Source organism: Thermobia domestica, chromosome 11, assembly GCF_964235325.1.
Source record: "Thermobia domestica chromosome 11, izTheDome1.hap1.1, whole genome shotgun sequence".
NCBI lineage: Eukaryota > Metazoa > Arthropoda > Insecta > Zygentoma > Lepismatidae > Thermobia > Thermobia domestica.
Genome location: NC_137464.1, coordinates 248,993,561 through 249,012,024, shown reverse-complemented (window position 1 = coordinate 249,012,024; position 18,464 = coordinate 248,993,561). Strand labels below are relative to the sequence as shown.

The following is an 18,464-nucleotide window of genomic DNA, read 5'->3' as shown; positions in this document are numbered from 1 at the left end:
ATCAGCGAAGGGGGTATACGTATAAACGAGCATAGTAGAACAGGACGATTACACATACAGTACTTTCACTATCTCTCAAAGTTCACTTTAATATGCTGTGCATTGGCAGTAATTACTTATCGGTATATTCACACTCTCATTTCTTCACGAAAAATGTTTCACGTCGTATTTTACCTATAAATTTTATATTTGATAGAACCGTCTGCTTGAGTGAACCTCTTTTATGATTACTTTGTACGCTGCCTTCACATACCACTTTACTTCATTATGGGTTCCTTTTTGCATTTCGTATTTCTACCGTATTATACACGTAAGAGGTATGATCCCGATATATTTTAAGTACTTAACACATTCGTCAAAATTACATATTCTTCGGGAGATGTACGGAACTTTGATGAAGCTTGCCGTCGATGAGTGTAAGAACATAGAAGCAGCAACAATGTTATTTATCAAGCATTGTAATTTGGACGATATGCAAGAAATGAAATGAAAAGAAATTTTGTCCAACAATAATACCCTTCAGGTTAAGGGTCTTCACTACAGCGAAATTAAACTACCGCTAATTTTAGTTTTTTCTGTAATATCTTCAAAACTTTTGAAGATATTACAGAAAAAGTTTAAGATTAGCGGTAGTTTAATTTCGCTGTAGTGAAGACCCTTAAAGGAGACAGGTGATTAATAGAAGTCAATAATTGTGAGATTAAATCTTTTGTGCTTCCACCGGGAATCGAACCTGGGGCTACATGCTCAGACGCACGCGGTAGCCACAAGACTAGCAAGGAGGTCTTTGGACAAAATGCAATCTTATCGCACGAATGATAGTTTTCGGGAGTTGCGCTATTTCATTAGTTCTTGTGATATCGTACTTCAGCAATTAACATTTCTGACATATCATAACATACTAATAATTGAAGGGTTGAGTTGGATAAGTCCTTATGTCCAAAGTTAGCGAAAATGACATTTTTTTCTCAGTTTTTGGATCTTTGGGAAGGGCCTCATCTTTGGACCAAACCTGAAGTGAATATCTAGCATGTTAAAGATAAGCCCTTATCCAAATAAGGAAAGAAGACAGTGGAGAGAGCCTCATGTACATGTTACGAGGCCAATATGACAAACAAATCAGAAGCTTTTGTGGATGAAGCCACACATGCAAGTTGAAAAGTATGGAACTGATGTTTGAAATTTTGGGAAGGGTCACATCTTCCCAACCTATAGGCTTTTTTTTTTTTTTTTTTCTATACGCCATTTAGGAAAACGCCCTATGTGATACATGTTGAGTTTAACCTTTTGCCCTTATTTGGTCAAAGTCTTATGTCCATGCAATTTCATACTGTTTTCTTGGGTAAATCATAATTTTTTATGAAAATTTGACACTTTTCGATTTATATCTCGAAATTTAAAAAATTCCAAATTTAATTTTATCTGCCAAACTTATTGCTTATGACAACCTCACAAATAGTATAGCAGGGCCAGCAAGAGGTCTCACACGGCTCGCAATGACGTTGCCACTACTCATGTGTCTTTTTTTTTTTTTTTTTTTTTTTTTGTGCATCTATAGTTGCAATTTAATTAATGGTGTAAGACAGAGTGACCGTGGTTGGTAAAAGTAGTATCAAACTAGGAGCTGCATTGTCCCTCCGCATGTGGTAAGAAATGTCAAAGACCATCTCTTGTTGGCCCTGCCATAGGTACCATTGCTGTAATACATGTAGGTTTCCTGTAACAGAAAATTCGCTCGCCTGTAAAATGTAAAAATGGACCTGAGGCCATATCCAACTGAAGCCTTGAATTAATTTATACTGAAGGATTAAATAACGAAATCCTCCGAGATTTGTGACGTACTGTTTAGTGCTGCACCGGCATTTTCATATTATGGTTATAACAGAAAATATTTCTTTCGCACAACAAGAATAAATTTAGTTATATACCGGTACCAAAGAACACCTATTTTACACTAAAAGGAAGTGAATTAACTAAAATAACGTCGATTTATCAATCTGAAAGGACGATTCGACTTAAATTATATACGGTGTTAATATACAAAGAGTGAAAAAGAGACCAACTGGACCAAGACTCGAACCCGGGATGTCCAGCATACCGTGCCGATGCGTTAACCACTACGCCACCCAGTCCACTTTTGAAAACAGCGAAACACCTTCTCACTCATGTAGTCGGTGCTCTGCACTCAGAACACATGGCTGGCTTGGACAATCCATTGACCATATATTGAGAACATCTTTTGATGGTTGTGATTTCTATATTAATGAAAGGAGGACCTCTGTAGGTGCGAATTCAATAACATACATAGAGTGAAAAAGTGTCGGTTAATGCATCAACACGTTATGCGGGAGATCCCGGTATAGTCGGTCATCTTTTCACTCTTTGTCCTACAGAGGATTTGGTATGTAAAAATAAGTTTTAATCGGTTGCTCCCTTCTTTCATTAATATATATCTACGTTTTTGTTTGTTTGAAGACATTATAGAACATAAGAAAAGAACAAAAATGGGATTAAAATTAGTCATTCGTTCCAACTGACTAAAATATCAAAGGCGCCGACAACTGTGACACGAAAAAATATACTAACTGCTTAATAATAAAATTAACATTTTAATAATAATACGGACAATCAAATTATCGTTCAAGACTGTGACTGTTCGTCACAAAGTGATATATCTCGATTCATCTGGCCAGCTCCATTTTTTTTTTTTTTCATATCCTGGTAAGCCATATGTTCTCTAGGTTCATGGCGTACTGTGTAAGGTAAACCTTCTAACCCGAACAGACCGACGATATACGTTTCAAGTTTACTCCAAACTAAGTTATAAGCATTTGGCGTAGGAGACCCGGGTTAAATTCCCGACGGGAGCTCATGAGGTTCATATTCCACGTTAATCAGTAGGTCTATGTCTCATATATCCTTGCTACTAAATGGGACGTTAAATTCAAATTCAACTCAACTCAACTAAATTCCAAGCAGTATCCAGAGACATCTTGAACTTCCAAATATGAACAAAAACGTAGTCAATGTCCTATTACCATGTAAATGCTGTCTGCATAAGATTTAAAATGAGACAATGTCAGCCGAAAATGCCAATCGATCAAATGTCACGCAATTTTTGAGAAATTTTTGGGGCTCGTAATTCACAAGTTAACTTGAGCTTTCCATTTGTCCACACATTGGTGATAACTGCTGGAATACAAAATATCGCTGCAATCTATAGAGATTGATCTGAAACAGTGTGTGGACGTACAGCTTACGATAGAATCCGAACCACGTCTTTGGTGCGAGCGGTCCCGGGTTTGATTCCCGATGGGGACACTCGATCGAAAAAGAGTAAAAGCTTTTTCAAAACAGCCATTCTGAGTGAGGTTTTCCTGGATTCTTATTCACACCAAGCAAATGCCGGGATGATACCTAACATACAGGTCTCAGGCCGCTTTATTCTTTTCCCAATCCTCTCTTCCTTCCCTTTTCTTTCGTGACGGGGACAAATAGTCACGTTGCTGACGTCCCCATTCCACCTCACTCATTCATTAGTACCTTCCAATTTCTTGGATAATGTGATCGCCGAGGGACGTCATTCCTCATTCGTGACGGGATAATATAGCCATGGATTCAGAAAGCCCAGAAAAGTAATTCCTAATCCTAATCCGAACCACCATAATGCTCTCACACCTTATACGTAAAACTTATAATTTCATTTAATTCATGTGAATGGCTAAATACTAACCTCAAGAGTGAAGGTAGCGTATTAGTTAGTCCGACTTCAAAGTAAGTCAGAAAGCTAGTCGTATCTTTTTATTTTCTGCACTTTATTAATCAAAAAATGTTCATGACGATTTACATAAAAATAACCTATACTAATATATTGTAATTCTTCGTTGGTATTATGTCGATGCTCATTATTACTTTGCATGTCATTTAGCAGATAACAGTCTGCAATTCATTTATGATTAAAATAGAAAATACACTTTCTCCATAGTTTTCCCCAATGGTCTAGTAGCTAACGTGTGCGCTTTTGGTACACGCAGTACCGGCAGAGGTCTTATTAAACGCTTGCAGGGACATGGGTTTAGAAGTAAATGCAGAGAAAACTACGTCGGGATCGTAATATTGCAAATTATGGATGCATTAAAATATCAGATAATACTTTTGATAAGTGGATACTTTCAAATACCTGGAATCAATATCAACAGACCAAAACTATATCTACGAAGAAATTAATTGTCGATTAAAAGCATGGAATTTGTATTATTATTCAGTTCAAAACCTTTTGTCGTCGTGAATTCTGTCGAGCAATTTGAAGCTTAAAATATATAAATGGTGATCATGCCTGTTGCTCTGGATGGTTGGGGAACATAGTCACTTACTTTGAGGGAAGAACGTAGTCTAAAAGTGTTTCACAACAAGATTCTGAGACGAATATTCAGACCCAAGGAAAATGGGAATCGGGTATGGTGGAAACTTCATAACATAAATTTACCAAACATTGTTAGGGCCATCAAGTTTAGGAGGGTCAGGTGGGCAGGTCATGTAGCCAGAATGGTAGTAAGTAGGAACCCTTTCAAAGTTTTAACTAGAAATTCAATCGGGAAACGACCATCAGGAAGACTTAGGCGCAGGTGAGAGGACAATATTAAGATGGATTTAACAGAAATAGGAATACAAAGTAGAAACTGGGTCCAGTTGGCTAAGGACAGAAGTCAATGGAGAGCTTTTGTGGATGTGGCATTGAATCTCCGGATTTCGTAGGCCATAGAGTTAATTAGTTAGTTATACCGGTTTTCATTTCCGATGAAAGAGTATCAAAATTTGAACGCATTACAGTGGTTCGTGTTCCACTTAAACTGGAGACCCTTGACACTTGGAGGCCATAGTGCTGACAAGGAACACTAAACTTCAACGAAAAAAAATTTCGTTAATGAATGATATGGGATATGTATTTATAAATTAAACAAGTACTACCCTTATACCTGTACAGACAGTAAATGTTCTTTAAGTAATTTTAGTAGACTTCGGTGCTTTCTTCAGTAACTTCTTGAACGCCTACTTTCTGTACGGATAGAAGGTTAGTACTGTTTGTATTCAACATATATAATTTCATATGATATATGATATATAATTTCATATGTACCTGGCGATTTGCTAGAAGTACAATCGACAAACAACATAAGACGCACGTGATAACATGTACAGATTGATCGGCTGACGTAGCAATGGTAGTCTGAAGAATTTTTATCGTTTTACTTGAGATTCGTCCAGTTAATGAATATTCATTATCATTTCACAATTCATTTCTCATCCTCTTTAGCCAGCAGGGGACAGTCTTATAACTAAAAGTCGAATAAATCAACAAGATTTTTTTGTGTACCATTATTAGAAATAAGCGTGACGTGTAGACAAACTCTTGTTTCCTAATAAAAAGTATATTTGTTTCAGGTTAATACAATGACACAGACAATAAAATTTCTTTTGGTAAAATGTATAACCCGCACAAAGTTGTCTTCTGGGCTGGGTATGAGATTCTATTCAACTCGTAATATGTTAAAGTTGCTGGATAGAGGAATGTATGATGATATCTTCCCCAAAGCCAGGTACGTTGCAAATGGTAATGTTTGGTTCATATATATATCAAATTATTCAATGTTTTCCATTGAACATTTTTTTTTTTTTTTTTAATGGATTTAAATCTGATTTAAACTACTTGCTTAGCAAAACAATACTTTTATTGTAAAAGTTATTACACTTGTAACTTTCGCCAACTATCCACTTCGGGTTTATCAGACAGTATTAGTATAGTGTCTGATGAAGGCAAACTGGATAGTTGGCGAAACTTACGCATTAAGGCATAACCGTGGGACGTTAAACTGAAATATTTCTTTTTTTTTTTTCTTTTTACATGTTAATAATTTTTACAATAAACGTATTGTTTTGCTCAGCGAGTAGGTCAAATTAAATTTTAAGTTAATTTAAGTTGAAATAGCACTTAAAATACCTGAAGTACAACTTGTAGTTTTTTTTAGCCACTATGAAACAAGTGGATGAACAGTAAGATTTTTTTTTTTTTTTTTTTTTTTTTTTTTTTTTTTTAACAATACAGCTGAGTTGTAGGGATAATGTTGGACAATATACAGTAATTTAGCTTTTTTTGTTTAATGTTAATCACAGACACAAGAATATGAAAGTTTGGTGTGAATCGGTTTTTGTACTTGGTGTGACTAAAGATGTGAGTAGCAATGGCTTTTAAAAATATTTTTATAGAATAAATACGTTGGTATTTTAAGATTAGTCATATCACTTATTTCTATTTCTTTTTTTTAACTGATTCTTCTTGAAGTTTTATTTATACTCTTTTCTTTCGTGCTTTTTCAGGAATGATATCTCTGTTCTATTAAATGAGAAGTCACAGTGCGTGTATGCAGGATTTGATCCTACTGCAGATAGCTTGCATGTGGGAAACCTATTGGTACTGCTTAATTTACTGCATTGGCAAAGAGGAGGACATCAAGTCATAGCATTGGTAAGAGTTTAGTGTAGTTTCGTTTTCAATTCGACTAACATTAAAAAGAACTACCATTTATTATTATTATTATTATTATTATTATTATTATTATTATTATTATTATTATTATTATTATTATTATTATTCATATACAGATGGTGTATGATGTATATACAGATGGTGATCAGAAAAATGGAAACACCTGTAGTTGGCAACACGTCAGATGTATGGGTTGGCAGTGGTGTTGTGGCGCCCGCTGGTGGTGGTGTGTTAGGTCGGTCTCTATACTACGTCAGGCGCAGTGGAACAGCAGAGTCCAGTGGCTGCAGCAGACGGAGGTAGTGTAAAATGGGAGACCTCTCAGATTTTCAAAGAGGGCAAATTGGTGGTGCGCGTTTATGTGGAGTGACGGCAGTGGCTACTGTGTTAGGTGTCGCGTGAGACAGTGTCGAAGGTGATGACGGCCTACACAACACACGGGAAACCACATCGGGGAAGAGGAACAGTGGGCGGAAGAAAATCATGAGTGACAGGTCACCCCGGGTATTAAAGCGCATTGTCACGCAGAACCGTCGTGCCACTGCGGAGCAGGTGACGGAGGAACTCAATCAGCACCTCCCCCACCCTGTTTCGACAATCACAGTCCGCCGCGAATTACATGACATGAACTTACGGGGTCGTGTTGCACGGGCCAAACCGCTCATCAGGGACCATAACGCTTTAGCACGCCGCAAATGCTGCCGCGACCATGCAACTTGGACCGTTGAGGACTGGAAACGTGTGATATGGTCGGATGAGTCATCCTTCACCCTATTCCCAACCACGGGCCGTGTTTATGTGTGGAGAACGCCCAAATAAGCTTATGATCTGCAGTGTCTCCGCCCAACTGTGAAACATGGCGGCCGCTCGGTGATGCTGTGGGCTGCCATATCATGGTTTTCATTGGGTCCTGTGGTCACACTTAGCGGATGAATCACTGCCAACGATTATGTCGCAATTTTAGGAGACCACTTGCATCCTATGTTCCGGATGTTGTTCCAGGACAATGACGCCATCTTCCAGGATGATAATGCACCCATTCACACAGCTGGCATTGTTGCAGCGTGGTTTGAGGAACCCAAACATTTGTAAAACAATTGCAAAAATCACGTGTAAGAAAACAAACTTTTAATTAAATCGGATAGTATCATTAAAAACACACACACACATTTTTTAAAGTTAAAACAGAATACCTAGGTATTTAAATTAATTTTTGACTCTGTGATTTGAACAAGGGTTTGGAACGCAGTGATAGACTTAACGTGGAAAATTCGGCGCACATAAAAAAAAACTATGAAAATGTTGCAAAAGAAGAAGAAAAGGGCACATGAGTACGGATGATGACATGTAAGCTCTGACGCCGCTTTTTATAAATTTTTAGATTGGTGCGCTAAGATATTATTCCATTTACTTTATGGTGGCTCAGTGGTAGAGCGCTTACCTCTGGTGCGTGAGTTCTCTACTTCGATTCCCGCTCAAGTAAGTTTGTGAAGTTTCGTTATTATTAACTTGATAATAAGTTTGTTATGGACAGCACCGTGTTCTATGGGTTTTCTCGGAATACTCCCGTTTTCTTCTACATTCTCATTCCACCGATTCTTCCATCATCATTCACTTGCCTTAATCATCCCTTTTCCTCAGCATAAAGGGCATAAACGTGGAACGTTAAACTGAAAGAAAGAAAAATTCCTTTTACTCGTGGATTTATGCTCCATAATTATTCAAATCCATGTTCAATCTCATTTAACGTAAAGGGCATAACCGTGAAACATCAAAACTAACTTCGGTTTTCCATTCTACCATATATATATATTTGTGAAGCTTCTTACAATCCATTTGGTTGTATTAAAGTTCTAACTAATTTCTTTTTACCTTTAATTATTTTCAACGTTGTTTGTACAATTTTCTTCATCATCTCTTAATGCGTTTCGTTATACATAGCAGTTTTTCTCCATTCTTAACCATATCCGAGGGCCGCGGTGGCTCAGTGGTAGAGCGCTCACCTCTGGTTCATGGGGATCCTTGATCGATCCACCTCTCGCCAAGTGAACTTCTTATGTTACAACACCTATGCGTGGGTTATTATTTCACCATTATCATCATTACCGTCTTCCTTAGGCTCGGTGTATATTCATGGGACGTGAAAACTAAACTTTAAAAATATCGACATTTCTCATTGCTATATCGTTTCTTGATCGCTTTTTAGTAATTTCTTTTCTTGATATAACAGTAGTGAAAAAAGAAAGAAAATCCTAAAAAGGTGTAACAAGGAAAATTTCTCGCACTTATTGTAGACTCGATAATAGACTTAGTAATAAAACTGACATTATTGTCAATGTAGTGATTCATGATATGGCCAAGAGGAACGTCAATATCAGAATTAAGCTGAATACAAAAGATTCTACAGATCAGAGATCTGCTAATTCTGGGTTGTTAAAAACATTTAGGGATGTCCAACCACAGGATATTAAGGGTATCAAGTTTATTTACCAAATAACTTCTTTAATAATAGAAAAGAATTTGTATGAATTTTATGATATTATATCCTGATTTTTAGTGTTCTTGGAATCCGCAGACATAAGTGCGACCCAGAGAGTGTAAGGTTTTTGTCCATTAATTCATCTTCAGGTAAAGCGTGCACCATAGAACGACCATAGAATTTTTTAAAAGGTTTTCAACAGCTTTTAAATAAAATTGAATTTCTTTTTCTTTTTCTTTTTTTTATTGAGATTGTGAAAGAAATAATATTAAATTAATTCTTTCTACATCTCAAAATGTGTGTAAGCCTACAAAGTAGGATTAAATTCACCTCTTTATCTGTCGACTAATTTAAGTGTCAAGTAATGGGGATGATTTTTAATCCTCAAAGGAAATACAGACACGTTTCACCAACATAGAAGTGTATTTAAGGAAACTTCCATTACGATAAATAGATAGCCACAAAAAAATCAGTTTCATCATATGTATCAAACGGTAATAACTCACTTCGGTTTTTTAAATTTATTTTTTGTATTATACTTACAGATCGGAGGCGCCACTGGTCAAATTGGTGATCCAAGTGGTAAAAGCTCTGAGAGGCCGGAGCTGGCTACAGAAACTGTAGAGAAGAACGCTGCTGCCATAGCAAAGAATATAGAAACTATTTTTAGGAACCATAAAGAATTATTATGGAAGAAAAGTGAACAGTTTGAAAGTCTGCTGCCGGTTAAGTACGTAAATTGTTTTTAAAACATATCAATAGAGAGGAAAATTGAAAATATACAGTACTGCTCAAAAGTTTTCGAACACCCCGGATTTTTGTAAACATCTGCTGTGATACTATTATTTTGGTACGAGAACTTTACCTTGTGCATGAGAGGTACTCCTGCCTATAGCATAAAAATTTGACGACAGTTGAATCGAGGTCTGAGAGGTACTGCAGATGATATGTCAAATCATAATTATTAAAATTGAAACCAAAAAAGACAATTTGATATAGATATTGCATAGTATAAACAGAAATGTGAAATGTGAGGCAAGATATGTTTTAGAAACCTCAGGTATTCACGTAAGAATTTTTATAGAGAGAGTTTGGCTACGGACATATAATTTGAAGTACTCACTAACTACCTCTATAAAAGTTGTTGCGGAAGTACCGCAGCATTCTGAAACTTGGATATTTGGATAGGGCACATACTAGTTCCTAAGTGAAGTCTTGACCCGACTACGGTAGGTCCCATAGTATTGGAACTATGAACCTTTAAAGTTCATTTTTTCGGCAGCCTATAACTCCGGAAGGAAGCATTTGTGCACCCAGGTTGGACTATACTTTTTTTGTCTTGTCGTGGTGTCAGGAATCGTTGTCAAACGTTGTCGGTGTTGTTTTGAAACACCCTGTATATCAAATTGTCTTTTTTAGTTCCAATTTTAAGAATTGACATATCATCTGCAGTACTTCTCAGGCCTCAATTGAACTGTCGTGCTTACTAAAATCCAAGGTGTTTGAAAATTTCAAAATATATATTGAAAATCTGGAAGCTTATCTACTCATCTCTCTGCCAGTAGAATTCATTTTAACGAATATATGAGGTGAATTAAATTCATCTTAGTCATTCATGGTTTTTGAAGATAAAAAGCAATGGCTTTTTGGTTAGCCTTCTACTTTTGTTGATTAGATATTCTGTCCCAAATGATAATAAAATATATTTAATGCAAATAAATAAATAAATAAATAAAAACTACTGACTAGTTAGGTTAGGATGTTGTAGATTCTATTGAAGTTCGCATACTTGTTATTCTCAAATAACCACTATGCTGTTGGTCGATATTATCCTGAAATTAGAATGATTTTTATAAGTAGCCATAAGTAAGCATGTTTGTTGTGCTGCCGTAAGATTTTGTTTATACCTCTTCTGAAATGCAATACGTCAGATATATTAGCTAAATCAAATTCTTCTGGTAGAGAGGTGAGAAGGGAAACCGAATTTTTTCTTCTTCTTCTTTCTCACCAAATACTTTAAAGTATATATCCGTCTAGATCTGTTGTAGCACGTGAAATTGTTTGCAATGGAAACATGTTAGAGGAAAGTAAATTGATAACATAAGTAGTATCTTGTGTAATAGAATTCTGTGGTCACAGTTTAGTGATATCAAACTGCATACTCATACTTATTTTCAAATGGTGTTTAAACGTGGGACTTCGAATATCTTTAACGTCCTATGATTATGCCTTTTAGGCTGAGAGAGACAAATGGTTAAAGCAAGTAAATGATGATGCAATAACTGGTGGAATGCTAATGTAAGAGTACCCCAAGAAAACCTACGATGTTGTTCACCACAAAGTTACTGGGGGTCGAACCAGGGACCCTTCACACCAGAGGTAAGCGCTCTACCACTGGGTCACCGTGCTCCTGTGAGACAAAGGGGCGTATGTCGCAAACTAACCAAACACTCGAATAGTAGTTCGCAGATTGTTATGAGAAAGTCTCAGAGAACTTACTCTATAAGATGTAATGAGAGAAAGTGAAATATTTTGTGAAGCTAAAGAAATGAACTGAAATAAAAGAAGTGAGTGTACTTTCACAGTGTGTAACTATGATAGTCTTCCAATCTCCGCGAATTCAATACTGAAGCTACTGAAACTTGAAGTAGTAAATCTATTATTTCTGATTGCAGCAGAAGGATGAGACCAAAGACAGTATATTTTTTCAGATCCTGAGTTGATTCAAAGAAAAAAATGGTTGTCACTATCTATTACCGTTGTTCTATGACGATCAAGACCTTCCTCGTGGCTAAGCGGTTAGCGTACGTGCAGACCTGGGTTCGATTCCTGACTGAAGTTCATGTGGTCCAGATCCCACGTTAAGCTGTAGGTCCGCGTTTCATATAGCTTCGCTGCTGAAAGGAACGCTAAACTCAAAATCAAATCTATGACGTTGAAAACGGAGTTGTAAATTTTGGCCACTTTAGGTTTGAATAAAGGATTAACGGAGGGAATGGAACCTATTCTTGGACACTGAATCTGTTCCAAAGAACCGCTTCGTGCTATTTCTTACCGTTTTTGTTCTGTGGCGAGTAACGTGGAAACCGGGAGTAAAGGTAAATTTGTACCAATTCCGGTTTTAGTAAAGAAAGTGAAGAGGGTATCTTTTCTTCAGACACCAATTCGATTTAAAAAAAAGTTTTGTTACTGTATTTGTGGTATGGAGATCAACATTGAAACCGGAAATTTTTGTTACTTCAAGTTTGAATACAGAAGTAACGGATGAGACGGAAAATATTCTCGGAATCCTGAATCTATTCCAAAAAACCGCCTTTCGAAATCGGTTATTATTTTCACACCCTGATATCTGTGCTCAGAGGAACATGGCCGTTCTACAGTATGAGACTTCCGATACTTACGCATAGCGTAGTTTGGAAGTCGAACAGAAAAAAAAGTCAAAGTTTTTGGTAGCGAATAGACCTGGGTTAAGATATAAATCTTTGTGTGAGGGAATCCGAGAAATTGATAACAGTGTAAAATCCAAGTAGGGAGTACGAGCTCAGAATAGTAGAATACGAGAATACGAAGTTGGCCTTAACGACTATTAACACCAAATATGAAATGGGCGGTTACTCGCTGCGAGATAGTGTTCTTATACTAGTGAAGTTCAAAGTTGATGGTGATCTTGATGTAATTTTTACTGAGTAAAAGTTTAACTTTAGAATTGATTCATCAAACAGACACAATAGCTGTCTTCTAATGTTTTTTTTTTCTCCTCTGTGTGTATTGGGACGATTGATGCAACTAGGTGATGAATTTCCTCTCGTGACGTACAACAATCAATTTCCCGGTTCCGAAAGTCTCTTTGTTCATCTGATTTCGGTATTAAATAGGAAGATCTCCAAGGCAGCTGTAATCCGTCTCCTTTCACATACACAGGTGTGCGTCTCCAATAGCTGATAATTCGGGAACAAAATAGCTGACATTTATGAATTGTTTTGATTATTCCTTTCGAAGATGATCGGGTATTGTTATTGCCTGGAGTTATTTATTATTTCACCTCCTAGCCTTATGTCTGAAGTTCAAGATACAAGAACATGTGTTAAGTGTAGTCGACATACGTAAATTGATTAGGGTTAAATTCCAGTTTTCTGTGAGAGTTCTCAGATTTTACCACTACAGTTTTATGGGGGGAAAGGATCGATTTGGATATGAGACTTCCAGTTGTCTTCCCTGTTAATTATAAAATTTAATGTGTGATAATGTTTAATCGTCATTAGGAATCTGACACTATTATCAAACGCTAATATTATCTACTTGCTGAAATGTCCGTTCTTCGCACGGAAAGATAAGGTTTATGAAAATATATGAATGTAAAAACAATAAGAGAAAAAATAAATAAGGAAAAGCAACGACTTTGGCGTTTCCCCTGTCAATAGGAGTGAAAAAAGTAACGAAAAGTAATATCATTGGCATTGCTAATCCCAATACGAGCAAAATAATAAACGACCTGTCAATATGACTTAACTAACTCACACACTCATTCTAGGACCTCTGGAACCCGGAAGTGGATTTATGTCCTTAGCCAACTGGATCCAGTTTCTACTTGGTACTTCTGTTTCAGCCGTTTAAGTCCAAGTTTAGCCCACATTTATCATGGGTGAAGGAAAGTAAAAAAATAACGTGTCCAAAATGCTGCTATTAATGTCGAATCCGTAGTTTTCAGGACCGCTAAGCTGTTTGGTTACTGATGATGACGACATTTAACTCCAGTTTGGTCATAAACGGTCATGTATACGTGGTGCTGTTATGGTTCCGTGATAGAGCGTTCATTTGTAGTGCATGGGTCCCTTGTGCAATCCCAACTCGAGCTATGTGCACTTTGTGTGGACAAGCACCGTCTGCGGGGGGTTTCTCGAGGTTCTCCCGTTTTCTCCCATTTGTTTCATTGCACTATTTCGTTTATTTTCATCATCACCATGTCCTTTAGCCTACAGGACATAACCGTGGAATGTAAAACTGAAAGATTTCATTTGATTAGTAAGTATCTGTTATATTATAATGTTTCTATGTACGTGATAGCTAATATTATCGTTCGTTTAATTGCATGCTTTTTAAATGTTACCTATCTTAATGTCGCAACAACTGTGACATAATGTAATATGGGTCAAATTAACATTTAACTCAGAATGAGATATTTTTGCTACATGGTGTTGTTACATAGTTTTCTGATCACACTTGTAGTAATAAGCTCATTGCTGTCTCATTTGTTACATTTATTGCTGTCGGTGTGAAGCGTTCGTCAGTTGGAACTATGTGTTAGATTCTGTGTGTTCCACTGCGAAGAAAGTGGTTCGTTTGATTAACTCTTTCATGAGCCGGATAGAATTACAGACAAAATAGGGTTCAGGTTTTGCTGTGTGTAATCCTTATGGTTCTTAAGCGGTAACGTAATTTGGTAAATATGACAATTTCGTGGGAGTATCTTCCTTTTTATTTCCAGGATAGTCAACAACTTGGACTGGTATAAATCCATGAATGTTGTGGAGTTGATCGGAAGAGTTGGACGACATTTTCGGATGGGTGATTTGCTGTCAAGAGAAAGTGTACAGTCTAGGTTGACGTCACCAGCGGGCATGAATTTTACCGAATTTACCTACCAAATATTTCAAGCGTATGATTGGTTGTATTTGTTCAAAGAATATGATTGTCGTTTCCAGGTAAAGATTAAACATATTGCATCACTATTATGTGTAATCACGAGCAGATTTTGTTGTGAATCTTGAGTTCTTATTAATTTTACCGTCTGTAATAATTTCTGTATTAATTGGTGTCTCTGGTAAACATGACTATAAAACTACGAAGAAGTATTGAATATTTTATATTGATAAATAGAGGAAATAACCAATTTTTACCAATTTTATATTAATAAAATAACCAATTTTATATTACACCAGTTACTCATTAAGTGCGAATGATACACAAAGAACTAAAAATAAAATAACTGGACCGGAATTTGACCCAGGTCGCTGATCTTACCGTGCCCATACGTTAACTGTTATGCTAACTAGTCCGGTCTTTAAATAGTTGTACATTATATAACTCTTGAAGTCGGTGCTCAGCTGCTCAGAAGCAAGGACTTGTGGTCTAGTCCATGTGGTCTGAGTAGGTGAGTACCGGCCTCGTGGCTGTCCATGAAGCATACTAGACAGTGTAGTGGTTAACACTTCAGGACGGTAAGCCGAAGACCCGGCTGCGATTCTCGATTTAGTCGTGGATTTTTTCACTCTTTGTACATTAAGTATTTTATATTTTCGAACCAATAAGCCTTCTCAAGTTTGTTTAAGGTCTGGAAAAATTTTCACTTTTGATTATACAGTGTTAGAGTATAGATATACTCAAACTGAGCTTCAGTGACATAATCGTTTGTAGGTTCAGTAATAGAATATTCGCTCATCAAACTGTGCTAGATCCCCCAACTATCTCATTTTTTTATGGCTCTTCAATATTATTTTTTGATTGCTATATACTTTGTTCGTTGATTGGAGTTTAGCGTCCCTTTCAGCAGCGAGGCTATAAGAGATGTGGGCCTACAGCTTAACGTGGTATCCGAACTACATGAGTTCCCACTAGGAATCGAACACGAGTCCGCTGTGCGAAAGACGTGTACGCTAACCATGTAGGCACGAGGGAGCTCTCTGGTATATTGTATTATATAAACCTTGTGTTACTTGAGTCTGAATTATATATTAATATTGCCATTGAGTTATCTGTAATAGATAAACCATTTTATCTTCCTGATTAATAGTAAAGACGACCAATCAGCGAGTTATATAATTTGTTAATACATTTTAGATGAAAAAAAAAAAAAAATGCTGTACAAATGTCAACAAATTGAAAAAGTTTCCTCCATTTATTTACAGTTTGTAAGTCCAGACTTTCAGTCCGAGAAATCATTGTTTTATGAATGCAAACCTGTAGAATGCCTTTTGAATTTGATACCACGAAAGTTTGAAGAGAAAAAAGATTGTTATATAATATAACACATACTGGATTTATACATAACTCTTCTCTAAATCTAAGGAGATTAATCAGTTCAAACGTACTCACCATGCCTTTCTGTATCCTGTATTTAAGTTCAAGCAAACCTGTTAAAAATCAATATTTTGCGAATAGCTTTCAGTATTGTGAGACAGAAAAGAAAACGTTTGGTTGGAGATAGGATATATAGCAGTTTGTTCTAATATAATTTATTTGTGTTACAGTGCTAATGTGTATTCATATACACTGGTAGAAACGCATTTAAGAACGTCTCGTATACATCATCTGATTCGAATGAAATTTTCACGACAGACTATGTGTATGTAGAGGGCATGCTGATCTTAATTTGAAGACTCCAACACACCGGCCACTGTAGTCTTAGTGCCCGTAGAGGGCATGCTGCTAATATTAGTCAGAAGATCGTAGGGTAGCGTGGGTAGTTTCAGAATCTGTGACTGCAATGCCAGCGAACGCCTATTGTACAGTTAAGTGACTTCGAGAATGGTCGTATAGTGGGCCGAAGAGTCAGATTTCTCACACGGAATATGAGCTCAACTTTTGCGTTGAGATTACTTACCAAAAGAACATACTTCAAATTAAGCACGATTTTCAAACTATTGACTACACACATATCAGGGATCTCTGTAGTTTCGGTTTTCTTCTGCCGGACCTCTGTGTCACGTAATTGTTTTACATCCGCTATTACACCTTAACAAAGTCTATTATGATTTAACCGTGTAAAATCCATTGTTATCAGGAAGAAAGAAGAAACCTTAATGAACTCTTCAAATGAAAGAGAAAACTTTTCAATATGATGAGCGCGTTAATAACTTCTATTACATAAAAGTTTAACTCTTTAGTATTGGCTTACAGGTTACTTTATCTGCTTATTTGTGTTTACTTTTAATCTGGTAAAATTTTAGATAGCTGAAATGTTAGTTAATTACATTGAATTGCACTGAATTGAATGGTTTGACTTGGAAAGTGCCATATTACTCATACTGTTAACAACAGTTGCAAAAATGGAATTAAGTATAAATAGGCAAACATGAAATCAGACAAGTGTTCAAATCGTTTAAAAGGGGTGCCTTGCAATTAGTCTTTAATATTTTCAAAACTTGTTGTTGAGCACAAATGTGATTAAAAAAAAAAAAAAAAAGTCACTTTACCATAATTTCATAACCGTTACATGGATAGGTCTCGTCAATTAATTTTGCTCCATTGAAAATGATTGTCCATTTGATTGATTTCTATAGTCGTTCAGCAGAATTACCGCTCTCGTCGGCCATGACGTATTAATGGTTTACTGGAGGGGTACACGATGTGAAACACAGGGTTCTACAGCAGACGTACCCCCGCAACCAGGGAGCCGCCATTATTGAGAGGACAGCGACAGCTAATGTGAGCACACGAACACGAAATAGTCGATTGTTGGAGAACGTTGTACGTTCCCGGGGTCCTCTCGCACAATTACTCGTAACACATCGATGCTGAGAGCATCTTCGTTGATATCGGGAGAAACGACAGTTATGAAGCGAATGGAGGGCGCTGGTATTCAGCGATAAGAATCATTTCTGTTTCGGACATTGACAACGTACATGGACGTGGAGTTGAGGGTGAAAGTCCAACATGTGCTCTCATTCACCGCTCAGGATTTACACCTGATAATCTGATAAGATAAGATAAGATAAGATAAGCTTTATTGTCATTAAACAACATTTGTTGCAATAGACATTGTCAAATATAACATATATATATATATATATATATATATATTTACAAGTTTTATCACACTACCAGGCAAGTTTTATCTATGTATCATTGTTCTTGCTTTCAACTCTTGATAACAGATTTTTTTTCAAATTCAGAGATACTATATACAGAATTGCTTATAAGGAAGGATTTACAAAAGTTTTTGAAGTTGTCGTGAGGCATTGTGCGTACATTTTGTGGTAATACATTAAATAATTTCATACCTGTATACTTATAACTCTTTTGAGTAGTGGTTAACCTAACTTGTGACATATTAAGGTCGCTTTTATGCCTAGTATTGTAGGAATGAACATCGCTTCGGTGATTAAAATTATCTAAATTTTCTTTTATATACATGAGACATCGATAAATAAATAAAGAAGGCACTGTCATAATTTGAATTTCCTTAAACACTTCCTTGCAAGATGCTGTTTTAGGCAATCCCTTAATTATTCTTACTGCTTTCTTTTGCCATTTGAAGACATTCTGTGCACCAGAAGAATTGCCCCAGAATATTATTCCATACTCCAAATGTGAATGAAAAAAGGCATTGTACGATGTTATAAGAGATTTCTCACTAATTACAGTTTTTAATTTACGCAATAAAAACAATACTCTGGATAACTTTCTACATAAATTTTCTGTATGTTCATTCCAATTTAACTT

At 36.4% G+C, this 18,464-nt stretch overlaps 1 protein-coding gene across 2 annotated transcripts in view; it reads left to right on the top strand.

The window, feature by feature from the left end:
- Nucleotides 1-18,464, top strand: part of TyrRS-m (Tyrosine--tRNA ligase, mitochondrial) — a 49,722-nt gene that overhangs the window by 1,790 nt on the left and 29,468 nt on the right. For both annotated transcript variants that reach the window (XM_081731977.1, XM_081731978.1), the window contains exons 2-5: nucleotides 5,443-5,597; nucleotides 6,376-6,523; nucleotides 9,569-9,753; nucleotides 14,509-14,725. In XM_081731977.1, the coding sequence (XP_081588103.1) occupies nucleotides 5,452-5,597; nucleotides 6,376-6,523; nucleotides 9,569-9,753; nucleotides 14,509-14,725 (696 nt within the window). In that variant the 5' untranslated portion in view covers nucleotides 5,443-5,451. The remainder of the gene's footprint in view (nucleotides 1-5,442; nucleotides 5,598-6,375; nucleotides 6,524-9,568; nucleotides 9,754-14,508; nucleotides 14,726-18,464) is intronic.